This window comes from Macrobrachium rosenbergii, chromosome 49 (genome assembly GCF_040412425.1).
Source record: "Macrobrachium rosenbergii isolate ZJJX-2024 chromosome 49, ASM4041242v1, whole genome shotgun sequence".
In the NCBI taxonomy this organism is placed as follows: Eukaryota; Metazoa; Arthropoda; class Malacostraca; order Decapoda; family Palaemonidae; genus Macrobrachium; species Macrobrachium rosenbergii.
In genome coordinates, this window is record NC_089789.1 from 7,526,959 (window position 1) to 7,543,430 (window position 16,472).

General features: G+C 37.9%; 1 protein-coding gene across 2 annotated transcripts in view; it reads left to right on the forward strand.

Moving 5' to 3' along the window:
• LOC136832045 (autism susceptibility gene 2 protein-like) overlaps positions 1–16,472 on the forward strand; it is a 115,927-nt gene that overhangs the window by 59,617 nt on the left and 39,838 nt on the right. For both annotated transcript variants that reach the window (XM_067092558.1, XM_067092559.1), the window contains exon 3: positions 12,302–12,340. In XM_067092558.1, the coding sequence (XP_066948659.1) occupies positions 12,302–12,340 (39 nt within the window). The remainder of the gene's footprint in view (positions 1–12,301; positions 12,341–16,472) is intronic.

Here is a 16,472-nt window from a genome sequence, read left to right on the forward strand (position 1 = left end):
ATAAGATACGAGATTTGGTCCTTTCCCTGAAACAGATTTGTGGAAGGAAGAAATAAGATACGAGTTTTGATCTTTTCTATGAAACAAATGGTATGTGGAAGGAAGAAACAAATAAGATACGAGTTTTGGTCTTTTCCTTGAAAAAGATTTGTGGAAGGAAGAAATAAGATACGAGGGGTTTGGCTTTTTCCTTGAAAAAGATTTGTGGAAGGAAGAAATAAGAGATTTGGTCTTTTCCTTGAAACAGATTTGTGGAAGGAAGAAGTAAGATACGAGATGTGGTCTTTTCCTTGAAACAGATTTGTAGAAGGAAGAAATAAGATAAAAGTTTTGGTCTTTTCCTTGAAACATTTGTGGAAGGAAGAAATAGGATACAAGTTTTTGTCTTTTCCTTAAAACAGATTTGTGGAAGAAAGAAATAAGATACAAGTTTTGGTCTTTTCCTTGAAACATTTGTGGAAGGAAGAAATAGGATACAAGTTTTGGTCTTTCCCTTGAAACAGATTTGTGGAAGAAAGAAATAAGATACAAGTTTTGGTCTTTTCCATGAAACAAATGGTGTGTGGAAGGAAGAAGTCATATCTTTTCTGATTTTTGTCCCCTGTGGAAGACAGGCGTCATTTATTCGTTGCTTTTCTTTTACACCAACTGCGTTGGTGCACGGCCACCTTGCAACCGAGAAAAAAAATTGTTGCACGCAAGGTTTCGATGCAACAGATGGTTGTGTCTTACAGATTGCCGGCAATAAATATTTCCCAGATTTGGAACTAACGTGCGTCTTGTGCAGTTGTATATGTATTCGTTCACGAACAGTTTTATTTATATCTTTAACAGAGTAGGTGTTGCCTAGCAACGCGTTGAAACGAAATGTTTCAAGTTCAGTTGCTTGCTCTTTGCATAGGTGGAGTTGCTGATTGAAAGTTTTTAGTTGTATTTAACTTTGTGAAGGTATATTGTTTTCGTAAATTTTTATGCTTAGCGTACTTAAATACGGGATATGATGTTTGTATAAATATTCTTGTTCAGTATATTACCCTAGGTAGACACTGAAATATGAGCAAATGTTGAAGAATGCAAGTCATCAATACTTCGCTTAACCACACTTTTTCCTCACAGGTCGGACAGAAAGTGTTGTTTAGGCATAAATACACTAGTGTGTGTTTTCATTCATTTCAGGCCTAGTATTGCACGATCTGTGCTTATTGTTTTTGTAGGGTATTTTGATAAATTTAGATTTCTTCATGGACAATTGTAACTATATGTCATATGTACAGAGGACGACGCCAAAACGGTATACGTTTATGGTGTATGAAAATTGACTCATGATTCATTACATCTTATCTTTTTTTCAACTGTCGAGAGATCGCGAAAAATGTATCGCTCTTATGGAAACAGGCTGGTGTTTTTCGACGTCGATATTTGCAACATTCTGAACAAAGAGGCGGAGGAAAGCACTGTTTGGCAAAGAGTATGTGGCTAGTGGAGAGGCGAGTTTGCCTGCGCGCAGGTATGACTGCGAGGCAAGCAAAAGGGTTGCAAGGTGCATTTATGAGGATGCGTCCTCGGGTGGTGGTACTGGGATGGGAGGGGGGTGTTCCCCTGTTGGTGGTGTGGTTCTTGGGGGATTGGGGTGGGGTGTGGGAGGGGGGGATGGAAGCTTGAGGGCGGCGGTTGGCTGGGCTAGCGGTAAGTAGCAGATGCGGCATCAGTGTGGCAAAGGCCCTCGTTGTGCGCATACTGATGTGTGGCAGTCGCTCTTGCTGTATGCTATTTGAGACGATCTCATTGCGCGTGTGGTCCGGCGACACGAGAGTGACTTCCCTGAAGAGACAGAGGAAAATGAAAAACTAGTGCAGGCGTCAGTTTTTGTGTGCGAGTTCTCTCGAGAAAAAAGGTTTTGTGCGTGCGTGTAGGCGTGGTTGAATTTTGATGTGTTGTGTCATGCCTCGAAAATGTGTTGATGAGGACGTTTAAAGTCGCCCCTTCTCTCCGCGCGAATAAATCATAGGGAAGGGAAACAGTGATAACTGTTGCTTTGGAGAGCAGTGGACAGCCAGTATTGACCTCTGCCGCCAGAAAGTCAAAGAGAGTAAAAGGCTTGTTCGGGAAATGCGACTGACAGCAATGAGGTGGTACGTCCTGGACATTTAAAACAAAACAGTGCTAGCTAGAGTAGGTAAAGTGAAATCAATATAGAAGTGATATGGAATTGGGAGTATTGCTCTTCACCATCACCATCAGCATCGCAGGCTCTTTCATGTTTTGCGCTCTCGAGAGACTCGATTGCAACAAATAGTTGCTTTTAGGTGTAAGTAAAGAATTGTTTGGCGCAGGCATATTGTGTGGGCGTGCAATGTCTACATTTAGTAGACACATTGCGCACCTGTAATTATTGCGTGTACTGTACAGTTGTGCCACTAGGCGACCTGCTTCATTAATTGCGTCAGCAGAGCTACATAGTGTATTCTTTTGTGCCAATCAAAGGGAATTAAATTATAGGGTTGAGATTTGGTGAGTACGTGCACGATTGCATAGTATTGCAATTGTGTGTCTGATCGTGATTTTTTTATTCTAAACTATAATACCGAAACCAGATAAAATACCAATTTCAATGAAAACGGTAAGTTAAGGAAAGTTGACGCCTTGTCTTATCTCAGCATAATTATTTTAAAATTAACCTTCCACAAACATGTTATGTATGACCCGTCAGTAATGTAGAGCAAAATATACTTGATTTTTCAATATCTTCGGGAATGAAGCTGTAAAACCACAAAGTACACACACACACAAAATTTATGTATATGTATGTATATATATATATATATATATATATATATATATATATATATATATATATATATATATATATATATAAATAAATAAATAAATAAATAATATAATATATATAAAGTAATCCTCTGGAACAACAGCCACCAATACCGCCTTCTCTTGATGAATGTTAAAATTATTTCATTTAACGTGTACTCAATTGTTCACAGAAATATATATATATATATATATATATATATATATATATATATATATATAATAATGTATATACTGTATATATTTATACTGTTTCACATGGTAATTGTCACAAATATTGCAACTGTATCCAGTATCCATAATCCCCGCGTCGTCCGATTTATTCTCGGAGGCTGAGAATCGTGTGATTTATCCAAACGACAGGCCTGTCATGGAATTAATCACCGTCATGACATTACAGCCGCCGATATGCATTAACGTCTCTCGGAAATTACGTACTGGGACGCACTTCAGTTCGACAGATAAAGTGAGATACCGTCGTATTTTGTCGCTGCGCCGGGTACCATTGCTATTTATTTTTTAAACCCTGACATTTTAACATGATGAAAATAGATTAAGGAGGGTTAACGAATGTTAAAAATAGGTAACGGCGAGTTATCGCAAGTGTTCAATAATATACATCAGGGTGTTTTTGTGACATTGGGCGTCTCTGTTTGTATTATATTATTTTAATGTATTATGTTGCATCATCACTTTAAGGAATTAGAAGTGAAATGAGTTTTATCCTGTGTCTTTCATGTCTTGCTTGCCATACTTCCCGTCTGGTCGAAATCGTATTAGAGGCCGGTTCTGATTTTTATTTATTTATTTATTATTATTTATTATTATTATTATTTTTTTTGAGGTGAGCTCCCAGTGGTTTTCTGGTGGGTAATTATTTTAGTACCCCATAATTTTAGAAATTTTAAAGCAGTGTTGTTTGTTAGACTATTTAAAATCCCTCAAAGAATTTAGATTACTTCCACAGTTTATTTATACCAGATTTTATTAGAAGGTATTAACTCAGAGTTATACAATAAAGTTCAGTGTAAAAACTAACCATTTTGTAAAAAAATCTCCAAGTATCAGAATGTAGCTAAAATCGTGTGGTATTGCCTCATAAACTACTGGCGTGTAAGATAGTTGCAGAAGAGAACCATGCCTAAAATTTTTGTGACACACATCACATTCTCAGAATCTAGGGTGCCTTGCGGTATAGAATATTCTTGCTCATAGCACGTTTGTTATGCTGATTTTTTTATTAAAAACAACCAAGACCAACAATTTGTTTTGAAAACTTGTAAGGAGGATAGATTTGAAAATTATGATTTTTAAAGCCAAAAAATGTAAACGAAGATTTCAACTGGAAGATTCTTCATTCTTTTGAATATAAACATTGCGCATCTCGTACAGTCCAAACGGGTTATTTTTTTAAACTGATATATTGTTTATTACATTATGCATGCTGTGATATACGTAAAAATATTGAAAAACTTTTGTTTCAGATGCAGCAGCAGTTAATAATATATAGTAATGATCAACACGAAGAGTAAACAAAAGATTTGTAGTAGCAGTCTCTCTCTCTCTCTCTCTCTCTCTCTCTCTCTCTCTCTCTCTCTCTCTCTCTCTCTCTCTCTCTCTCTCTCTCTCTCTCTCTCTCTCTAAATGAGTAATATGGACGAGAATCGTATGTTTGGCTCAGTTTGTGTTTTGTGTGTGTGTGTGTGTTGTACCTCACAAATCTACGAAAATAAATAGTGAGCCTATTCTGCATAGTTGAAAAGAATGCTTTAGAATAATTTTGAGGTAAAAAGGGTAATTTATGTGAAAATGGATTGTCACTCTTAAAGGTGTTAGTCAACCAAAATCTGAATGGTACTGTTTAAGTGAATATTGACATGCGAAATGCATCAGTAGTGCAATTACTGTACCTTAGACAAGAGATGCATTATACACACGTGATTCTGCTGTAATCCAAGAAAAATAATAAGAGAAAATTAATACTTTAAAATTAACAGCAGTTGGAACACTGTCGTCAGTTTTGTGTGTCCACATTTAGGCTATTTTATTTTGTTCTGCTCGATAACTGTTTGGAAGTTTTACGTCGTTCTCAGTATGTTTTGGTCGGACTTTATCCTCTTTGAAAGGGCACCACCATTCCATAGGGAGAGCACAAGTAGTGCTCTCTTGAGCAACAGGTTGGGCAACGCACTTGCCTTCCCACGTGTAGAATTCTGTCCCTTTGTGGATTTTTGCCCTACTGTCTCCTTATCCATTCTTCCGATTAACTGTCCGAATAAAGGAGGAAATAAATTAGTAAATGGATACAGAGAAAATAAGAAACAAGTACCTCGCAGCCTCAGATATAGAAACTTGTTTCCTTTTAATTTCTGTCGAGGTCACGTGTCCTCCCATTCAGGAATTCATCGCGACTTGCCACGTGTAAGGGTTCTGTGAATGCCGCATGATGTGGGGAAGGGATAATTGTAAATTACCTGCTTAATGTTAATCGCCTGTCTCATTATGGCTTCTATATTTATTTTGGTTCTCATTTTTTTTTACTTCATCGTATGAAGTTGTTTTTAAGCCGTTACAGACTGGGAACGAACGCAGAAGGAAACTCTCTAATATTAATTTTATTCTCTTGAAAATTAACATGTTTGTACCGCGAGGTTTCATTTACTGTATAAATTATAAGGATATGAAAGTCTGAAGAATATTTTATATATATATAGATGTGTATGAAGTCGCCTTGTACATCTCTCTCTCTCTCTCTCTCTCTCTCTCTCTCTCTCTCTCTCTCTCTCTGTAATCGTCTTGTTACCAGTGGGAGACAAAGTTGAATAAATAACCTCATTAATACTGTAAATTGTTTATCCGGTGTAATTTGTGATGTCTCGTACTTAATTAGGTAAACACACACACACACACACAACGTCGTATGCGGGAAAGTCAACACATTTGAATGTCATGTTTGAATGGAATAGCAATGACGAAAGTACATGTGACTGCTTAAATGCTATTTGCAATGTCTTTACATTCTTATGAAGGAAGTATTTTACTGTCAGTTTCCCTTTCAACGTTGAATAACCTCATAGGTCACAGCGCTTGACCTTTGGCCTAAACTCTATATTCTATCTATCTGTTACGAATAAAGTAAAAAAGAAAAAAAGCCATTGACTTGATCTTAGGCAACAACCATTCGTGATATATAATACTCCAGGTGTGCAGGGGGAAAGAACAGAGATTAGGTCGTCTTGCGTCGAAATTTGATTTCTGTCATTTGATGAATGAATTTGTCAGTCAGTCAGTCAGTCAATAAGCAAACGAAAGGGGGAGGTGCTCGAGTGTTCCCTCAACCAAAGGAACTTGGAATGTCGTGGTGTAGGGGGCTGTTGTAACTTGAAACCCCAGTTTGGGGAAGGTCATGGCATGGCACATAAGCCAAAGCAGCCGAAGATGATGCGTTCCTGCGCGCTTTTTATGTCCAGTAGGCTATGTCCTTTGTGTGGAAATTGTGTGGCTGTTCAGCCCTTGATTATTGTTTTTTTTTTTTTTTTTTTTTTTTTTTTTTTTTTTAGGGATTTCAAAAATATCTCCCTCTGTACTAGTTTATTGCCGTCAGTGCACCTCATGCGGTTCACTGTAGGTATTACTTAAGTCTTTTACAGCGTCCCTTCGGCCCCTAGCTGCATCCCCTTTCATTCTTATTCTTTTTCCTCCATCTTATTTTCCACCCTCTCATAACAATTGTTTCATAGTGCAACTGCGAGGGTTGCTTCCTGTTACACCTTTCAAACCTTTTTACTGTCAGTTTCCCATTTCAGCGCTGAATGACCTCTTAGGTCCCAGCGCTTGGCCTTTGGCCATAATTCTGTATTCCTTCCATTCATACAAATATCTCTTTCCTTGAAGTAACTGACCTTTGATTAGCCTATCCTCCCTCATCCTTTCAAGTTACTGTCCAACCTCTCTAATATTTGTACTGAGAGTGCAACTGTGTTGTTTACCCACAGTTACACCTTTAGATACTTGTGTCTGATAGTCCCTGTTATTTTTTTTTTATCTTTCAGTTCTGTAATAAATTTTAAATTTTGTTTTGTAAGGGTTTATTAGTCAAATTAACTTACTCCCATACAGCTTTTGGCATTCATATTTTTTTTTTTTTGTCGTGTCATTGATTTATAAAATTTAGTCGATTTTTTATAGGGTAAGGAAACGATTTGTCACCTCTTAGCTCACCTTACAAATCTTCCCGATTGGAAGGTTTCATTCCATGTACGCCGAGGTTGTGGAATTTGCTGCTTCCCGATTCGGTGGTCCTTAACCTATATTTGTTAATAAGTTTAAAGATTCTTTTACAAACCTCTCCCATGGTCATCCTCAGCCTTCTCAACTTTCTTTTCCTTCTGTGAGGTCTGTACCTCAGGCAAGTCTAGTTGTTCCAATTTGAAATTTTAAGTTTAGTCATTCGTTTGCAAGTTTTCTCGCTGGGCTTTTGCTTTTACTGTGTACTCTAGTAATTTGTGTCTCTGATACAGTTTGTAAATGGAATAATTGCATTATATTGCAACAGTGATGTTGCAAGCAGTGCATCGTGGTTTTTTATCGCTGGTTGAGGTTGTCAATTTTTTTAAATAAGTATATAGCTTAGATGTTATTTTTTTATTTGTATATATAGAAACTTTTTCTTCATTGCTTCCCCCTTCTCCTTGTTTCCTTTTTGTGCGTTCTGTTATATGATTGATTTGTAGACAAATTCACAGCCTCGTGATTCTTTCCACATAGAACACTGAACATTTTGAAATGCAGCGGTAGAATAATAGTCAAAGGCTTTAATTACAACTTTTGCTCTCCTTTGCTGGCTTTGGAGAAGAGCTAAATAGACGTAGAGTATCTCTCTCTCTCTCTCTCTCTCTCTCTCTCTCTCTCTCTCTCTCTCTCTCTCTCTCTCTCTCTCTCTCTCTGGATTGTAATTAAAATGCCAGTAAAGAAAAAATGAAAATTTTCCTCAAGTGATGAGTATGCTTGAAAATATGTTTTATATGAATTTGTGTTAGTAGATTTCATCTTTGTAACGTTGGTTTCGTACACACACACACACACACACACACACACACACACACACACACATATATATATATATATACACACACACACACACACGAAGAAACAAAAAAAATTGTTGCACTGGCATATTATTGTTGTTGATTAGATTTTCTTTTATCCGGGAAAATATTTATTTGATGACTACTAGTAAATGATGCAAACTCCCGAGTTTAAGTATGATATTTAGAGATAGACAAGATTAAGCTGCCTTTTCCATTGTAACTGAGTAATATAAATCGTTCACGTCGGTGTGTTATCGTTTTGCGTAACAGTATTTTGACAGCTCTCAAACACAGCGAGGCGCTTATGATAAATTATATGATTCACGTTACTCATCGTAGGCAGGGTCACTATAAGAAAAGATGAAAAGTCGAATTGAATTTAACGTGCTGTATTAACAGCGGTAGCACGAAAACGAGGAAATTGTTTGGTCATGGTGGGAGAGTGGAAGACGCTAGGTTGGATCAGCGTGTGTAATTAGGAAATGTTTGGTGGAAAGTGTGGAGAGAGGAAGAGAGAGTGGTTAAGTGGGCTTATGATAAATTTTATGATTCATGTTACTCATCATAGGCTGTGATGTGATGGACGGACCTAGTATGCAGCAAGACCTAAAATTCTTAAGAGATCATAGTGAGCGACTGCTGATGAGAACCACCTTTGTATTTATAAGAAGCGTGTGATGCTGTGGAACATTTCTGCATTTGGCTCCATCCTTGACGCAACAGTTAGAGGTTGAAAGCTTCCTTTACTTAGTTTTTCCTTCCCTTTTGCTACCCGCTGGGGTGGAACAATTTGTGAGAAATTATTCTCGCACGTTATATTTATTTATACTGTATGCATTGGGACATCTTGCTTGTCTCTGGGCAACCCCCAAAATACCCCAAAGTAGTAGCGTACCAACTCTTGGCACTTGCTTCTCTGTCCACAAGTAGCCGAGTGTCGGCGCCCTGGTGTCTCTTCTCAGCGTATAGGCTACTCCCGTAGGTGGGTAGCGCCGTCAGTGCACCTCATGCGGTGCACTTTAGGCGTTGCTTAAGGTTGTTTGCAGCGTGCCTTCGGCCCCTAGCTGCAACCCCTTTCGTTCCTTTTACTGTACCTCTTCATATTCTCTTTCTTCCCTCTTACTTTCCACCCTCTACTAACAATTGATTCATAGTGCAACTGCGAGGTTTGCCTCCTGTTGCACCTTTCAAACTTTTACTGTAAATATCCATTTCAGCGCTGAATGACCTCATTAGTCCGAGTGTTTGGCCTTTGGCCTAAATTCTATTTTCAATTCAATTAAAAAAGTCGACGTAAATTTTGGCAGACTGACAACATTGCTTTTTTTTATGAAAATTATTGTGTCAGTTTTACCTGCTTTTATAAATGCCTGGATCTTTTGCCTTACTTTCTCTTCACTATTCACAAGTGCCGTATAGTTATTTGCTTATGAATGCATTTCTTTTTATTTTGTTCTTTTTGCCTAATTTTACTCTACATCTCAGCTGCGTAAAAATCCCACATAATAATAATAATAATAATAATAATAATAATAATAATAATAATAATATTAATTAATAATAATAATGGTGAAGAAATCCACACTGATGTAAATGTAAATATATATTAGAAACAAAAAATATGAAACGAGAGCTTTCGAGAACCTGCTCGGTGCTCCTTCTCCGATTCTCGAAAACTCTCGTTTTGCATTTTTGTTTGTAATATATATTTACATTTACACCACGGAGGATTTCTCCACCGTTTTAGGAACTCATGCTATTATGAGATTTGTATGAATAATAATAATAATAATAATAATAATAATAATAATAATAATAATAATAATAGCAGCGTTCACGAGGATCATCATCATCATTCCACACCACGTAACGCAGAACCTTGGTTGTGAAATTACACCAATTTTGTCTCTCCTGTTCTCTGTGCTTTATCCCCTATAAATCTCCACTCCAGCCCCCTTTCTCTTAGTTCTCACCCAAGTAGGCCTTTGTCGGCTGACTCTCCTGACACTCTCCTGATGCCCACAGGTGCCCAGCTGACATATAGGCATACTGTTCCCTCAAGGACGTACGAAGGACATCTCCAAGCCATCTACATCTTTTCATCATTATTTCATGTGCATATTGAACTTTAATAATTTCCTTTATATCATTATTTCTCACCCTCTTCTGCTATCTGACCCCTAATATTTCTCCAAAAAATTTATTCTCAAATCGACAAAATCTCTAAAAATAATTTCATTGCCATACTTACATATCCGTAAAGCAATGCAGATTGTACTTGACGTATGTTTAAACTTATTTCCCTAATGTAGCTTCAGTCTGTTTGAACTGCAGATTCACTTAGATTATTTGTGCCTTGTATAGTCTTTCACCAAATTCTCAACTGAAAAGAACGTGATTCATCTTTGGTAAAATTTTCGTAAAAATCATCACAACTTTTATTGAGATCATATTAACAAAAAACAAAACAATCAGTTTGCTAGACTGTTGAAATGAAGCCACACTGTTGTAGTTACTTATTGGATAATACTGGGATCTCCTTCAAAGAGCTGAGTGTGATCATTGATGCTTGGAGCGTGAATTTTTAGTCTTCTGTTCCTCTCCGTATTTCTCTCTTACTAAATACCCAAGAATGATCCGATGCCTTTAAAGTAATTAAAAGCACACTGATTGGAAACTTTTGTTACCTTTTTATAAATCGTTGAAACCTTACTATAGATTTGCCGTAATCCAAGATATTAGGTGTAATCCGGCATGTATTTTTCTGCGACCAGTAATGTAACAACTGCAATGAAAGAAGCAAAAATAGAAAGCAGACCTAACCCTATCTACAAGATTGATTGATTCCGAAGCGTCTCCTGGACAGCTGTCAGATCTTTCGTCAGAGAGCTGACTGGTGTGTTTCGGCAGAATACTAAAGGAGAGGAATAAGAACATGACCAAGTACAAGTGTGTATTGCTCTGTGTACAGTGTAGCACATTGTTGTTGAGAGAGAGAGAGAGAGAGAGAGAGAGAGAGAGAGAGAGAGAGAGAGAAATTATGTGATCAAAGGTAACGCCATTGAGGTAAGCAGCGTTTCGGTTGGTGGGGCCGGTTCCGGATGTAGCCCACACGCTGAAAATAAAGACAGAATGGTATTTCTCAAAGAAACAAGCAATAGCAATGAATGAAAGAACCAGCAATACTAGTTCTCGAAAGACGCAATGACATTGCTTCCAAGAAGCACCGCGAAGGCAAACTATTTAAAATAGAGTAGAGCAATTAAGCGTTAATTTAAATTGTTTCGTGACAACGAATGAATTGGAGGTGTAGTTTGCAGATTGTTTTGTTAAAGCTTAGTTTGTCAGTGACAGGTGAGTGCAGCCATTAGTAAAAATGATGTTACGAATGACTAACATAAGTTTACGAAAATATTTAGATATTTTATATTTTAATATGTAGTTTACAATGAAATTTCTCTCTCTCTCTCTCTCTCTCTCTCTCTCTCTCTCTCTCTCTCTCTCTCTCTCTCTCTCTCTCTCTCTCTCTCTCCACCCACAATTTTGTCTTTTACTTGACGTGTTTTCCCGCTTTCTTACTAATATCTTGATGTTCAATTTCTCTTAACTATTTCTTAGTGCAACTGCGGGGTTTTCTTCAAGTTCCGCCTTTTAATTCTTAAATTTGATCTCCATTTCAGTAAGATATCTTTATGTCCAACAACTCAAGTGTCTATTTTCACTGTATGAGCTCTGAGTGGCTGAAAGTGCCCCAGTGCTTGGCTTAACCCCTAAATTTCATAGAAATCAAATCTCTCTCTCTCTCTCTCTCTCTCTCTCTCTCTCTCTCTCTCTCTCTCTCTCTCTCTCTCTCTCTCTCCATTTATCACAGGTGTGCGTTATTGCAGTTGAACAAAGGTGTCTGTAGTTAACAAAGTAGATCAAACTTCCGCAATTCAGACAACTTTTCTGGAGATTCTTTTATTATAATGGTATTTGGGTCTAATCTCAAGAGCCACTAAGGACAACATGATCGTTTAGGAAAGCTTAGTCATCAAGAATGTACCTGTGGAGGTGTACCTTTGCCGCTGTATTTTTCCTTTATTGTTTGCTAAAATTATTACTACTTGCTCTATGTGTGTTTACAGATTCTGCCCAAGACTATTGTATAGTGGAATCTTGTCTATTTTATAGATTCCACGTGGTATTTGCAAAAATCTTCAGAAGCTAAAAGTTCACAAATAACATCATATCTCCTGTGATTATAGGAAGTTGTTAATTTTGTTGGGGTTTCACCCATATGTGGATACAGTCGATGGTTCCGTAGAAAACATTACTTTGTAGTATATGAAACTTGATCTAGAAGAAAAAGCGTACTAATTACATTTACTTTTTTACTTTTCCAGGCTGGCGGAAGTCACTCCAGCTCAGAGCAAGGATATATCGTAAGTATATTGTGATTTGGTGTTCTTTGTGACTTAGTTAATAAGAAAAGCTGAAAAAAAAATGTCACGATGACGAACGTTGTAGCCATAGAGGAGTTATTATTGCATGATGGATCACCATTGTTTGTAAGGAATGATTTCTTAACTTATTATTTGTTAAGGTATATGATTCTCTCTCTCTCTCTCTCTCTCTCTCTCTCTCTCTCTCTCTCTCTCTCTCTCTCTCTCTCTCTCTCTCTATAAGATATTAGTGGTAGTGTATCAAATTTACAACCTGAGAGATCTGTGTTCGAATCTCGAACCGAATGAGGAGGGACGAATGAGTGAATTATGTATTTAGTTATAGTCGAATATTATGTTTTTTTTTTTTTTAAGAAATACATAGTGAAGTTTCAAAAGTTTATTTAAAACAGATACCAGATTATTTATAAGAAGAGATTGCATTCTGTATGAATTTAATTTTAGGATAGTTCTTTAATAATTTGAATAAAACCTTCAAGCACGCTCATGTCTACTGCCTAGAGTCTAGCGTCGAAATTGATTAGGAAAACGGGTTAAATATATCAAGTGAAGATCAAATGACAGTTGCAGACTCGGGCAGACATCAGTGCTGACCTTGGATGTTATGTCGGCCCGTGTTATTTTAAAAATAAATGGATCAAAGTTAATGGCTGTGAAAAGGAACACTCCCAACATGAAACACAGTCTTTGCAGTCATGAAATTAAACAGCTGTCTTGCAGGAAGCTATATTTTATTCAGGCTTATAAGAACGCCTTTCTATGTTCATTTAATTGTGATTTAGTTGTTGGTGTGTGATGATTCAGAGAGACAGAGAGAAGGCAGCAGTGTAATGAAGTTATTTAATTCAGCGTGAGCTGTGGACTACAGGAAATCTGCATGAAAATGCGAATGGACGAGTAGCTGCTTTATGGTCTCTCTCTCTCTCTCTCTCTCTCTCTCTCTCTCTCTCTCTCTCTCTCTCTCTCTCTCTCTCTCTCCCGTTAATGGAGTTCTTTGTTGACGGAAACTAAAGTAGAAAAATATAGCTCCGTAAAGTCGGCACTTTTATCGACTCCCCTCGGGGCAATTGGGGTGGGGGGGACTGTTGTCGGGTGGCAGTTCGAGATTTACTCCAGCTATCGAAGAGCTGATAGGGCCTCTGACAACGGCTTTACGACAACGTAGGATAATAGGAATCGGAAAGCCATTACGCCTGCCTGCCTCTCCTCTCTCTCTCTCTCTCTCTCTCTCTCTCTCTCTTTTTGTTTATGCTGTCAGCTTTCATGTATTTTTATCTTTCAGTTGTATTTAGAATTCAGAATTTTGTGAAAAGAAGTAAAGATTTTTTCACTTTCTCTTTACGTGGAATTTTCCTACAAACATTAACATATTTAAAGGAAAGTGCTTAGTAGCAAACTTAATCCCCAATGGGACTTTCCTCACCGCGTTGGTAATTCGACGTCGTGGTTTGTGATGTAGAGGTTCCCCTCTCATGTTATGAAATGGACTGGAGACGGAAGGATGAGGAGGAGGCGGAGGAAGTGTTCTTGGGGAATGTGTGGGAGGACAAGAGAGGAAGAAGAAAAGGTGGTTGGAGGTTTGGGGGTTACAGCACAGTGGTCCTGGCTTTATGGGGTTCTTATAGAGCAGTTTTGGGTGATAAATATGCTGGTCTATTATTACTGCTTCATGCTCTGATATACAGAACAATAAAAGCAGCCTTTATTCCCTAACAATTATTGAGGGGGGAGAGGGAGATGGTGGTGGTGGTATGCTCCTTGCCAAGGATCGATTGCTTGTTTACGGCCTCGTAAATCTGATATTAACTCCAGATTTTCTGGCGACGCTCGGGGTTTCGGTGGCATTAGGTATTCTTTATGATGATTATGATGATGATGATCATCATCATCTTCATCATTGTCTTCGTTGCCATCTTCATGATCATTGCTGTATCTCGGTCTTTTCCTATTTTTTTCGCTGCCAAGTGGGACCGAGCAGGGTACAGCGTTGTTAGAAAGTAAGTCTGGGCGACCACTAAAAAGTGCATAAATTCCAGAATTTCACCGACACCGTGGAAGTGTTAATGTCATGCTAATTGTATGAGGTATTCTGCTCTCGATATGGTCCTTCGAGTGTAAATTGACAGAGTGGAGGAATATCCGCATTACCTAGTCTTTTCTTAAAAAATGCAAGTTGTTGGATTGAGATAATATGCATATACTACCAAATATTTCATATATGCTGTTTTCGTCACTTGCATATCTGGATGATCATGCCAGTCCTGTCCAGTAGACGGACTGAATCGTGTTTTATTGATCTTGAAGAAGCCGTAGAGAACCTTAAGAATTTGGTAGAGAAATATAGAATTTCTCTCTTCTTCAAAGATATCACCCATTGCATTCGAATCGGTGAAGGTTATCTTGTCTAGATGACTTAACACATCAGTAGCGTGTATGAGTCGCCTTAAATGGTAGATCCAGATACTTTTGGACATTTCATTAACTGTGGAATGTAGCCTACATGTGGAATCGAGCTTCATCATGCCTCCTCTGGCATTGATGAAGGCAGCAGCAGTGGAGTTTTGCAGTTGTACAAGATGCAAGTCAGCACTGATTCCTTGTTGTGGGAAATATACTGCGTAAGGTAGTCGTATCAATTAGCCTAATGAACTGTCCGAGTAGCTTTTTTTTTTTTTTTTTTTTTTTTTTTTTTTTTTAATAAACGTAACTGTGAGAGGTCCTCGTTTAATTTTTAGTTTTTGCAGGGCGTATCTTACCTGAGGATTTTATTTTTTCTTTCTAAAATCGGGTCCGGTACGTGGCCTTGAACTTTTGAGAATTGTTGTACAAGATGACACATCTGTATATAGCTTCATATTTTAAGAAATTTTCAATTTCTTTTTTTTTTTATTGAAATGCATTTGAACGTTCCGGACCTGTATGTTTTTGCATTGTGGGAGAATGGTTAGTGTAAGGCGGCATGAGTAAAGTTACCTAAAAAAAAAAAAAGATACTGTTGTATACTTGGTCTTCAATCAGTGTGCATTCACTGCAACCTACTAGTAGGGTTCCTTTCCCGAACTGGACCCAAACCATTCATTGGGCAAGACAAGAAGGCAGACCAGTTGGAAGTAAAAGGTGGGGTAAATGAGAATTGAGTTCTGGACAAGTTCGTCTGTAGATCACAAGAAACTGAATGAAGGATGTTGTCCAGACGAACATTTTCTCTCTCTCACTCTCTGGCCTCATTAAATGGTAGTGCCTGCCCCCTGCTCGGATATTGGACTGCCAGCGTTCGATCCCCTAAATGGACGATGGCTGGTTTGGGTATGGGCATGTTCCCTAAAAATCCAGTATGCTTCTTTTCACTTGAGTAGTCATTGAGGTACCTGGCTATTAGTTGACCGTTGTGATATATACATACACACACACACACACACACACACACATATATATATATATATATATATATATATATATATATATATATATATATATATATATATATATATATAAATTATGTATGGCCACATCAGTTATGCCACATTAGCATTTACCTTCAATTTTTACCACACCATAACTTCATGAGGCGAATATATGAAGTTCTTTGATATTGTGTGACTCGGAAGGAAAATTTTCTTGTTACTGAGACTAGAGGAAATTCATGCTCCTAAGGAATTTTTGGTTGAATTTTAAAAATAGTTTTATTACATTAGAGAAGAATTTTCTTTACAAAAGAATGTTACGGTACATGCCTACGTGCTTATTGTGAATTGTGGAAAAAGAAGAGAGAATTCGCGGTTTATAAATATATCTCTAGGTAGTCATATTGAAGAATGATTTGAAGGAGGGGGTAGGGGGTTGAGTGGTGGAGGAAGAAGTTAGATAGAAGTGAAGACAGATGAGGGAGAGGAGGGTGAAGGGAGGGAGAGAGGTGGGAGGGGTGGGGGAGTATGACTTGGCGACCCCGAGTTGCGTGTCGGCTGACGTGAGAACTTTTGGGCACGTTGGTCGTTCACTCGACCGTAAATTTTCAGGAAATATCATTTTGTGCAGCTGCTTCATTATGCATACAATGACCGTGGCGTCCGCGGTATGGCAACACCAGCAGGAGCTTCAACACCACCACCAA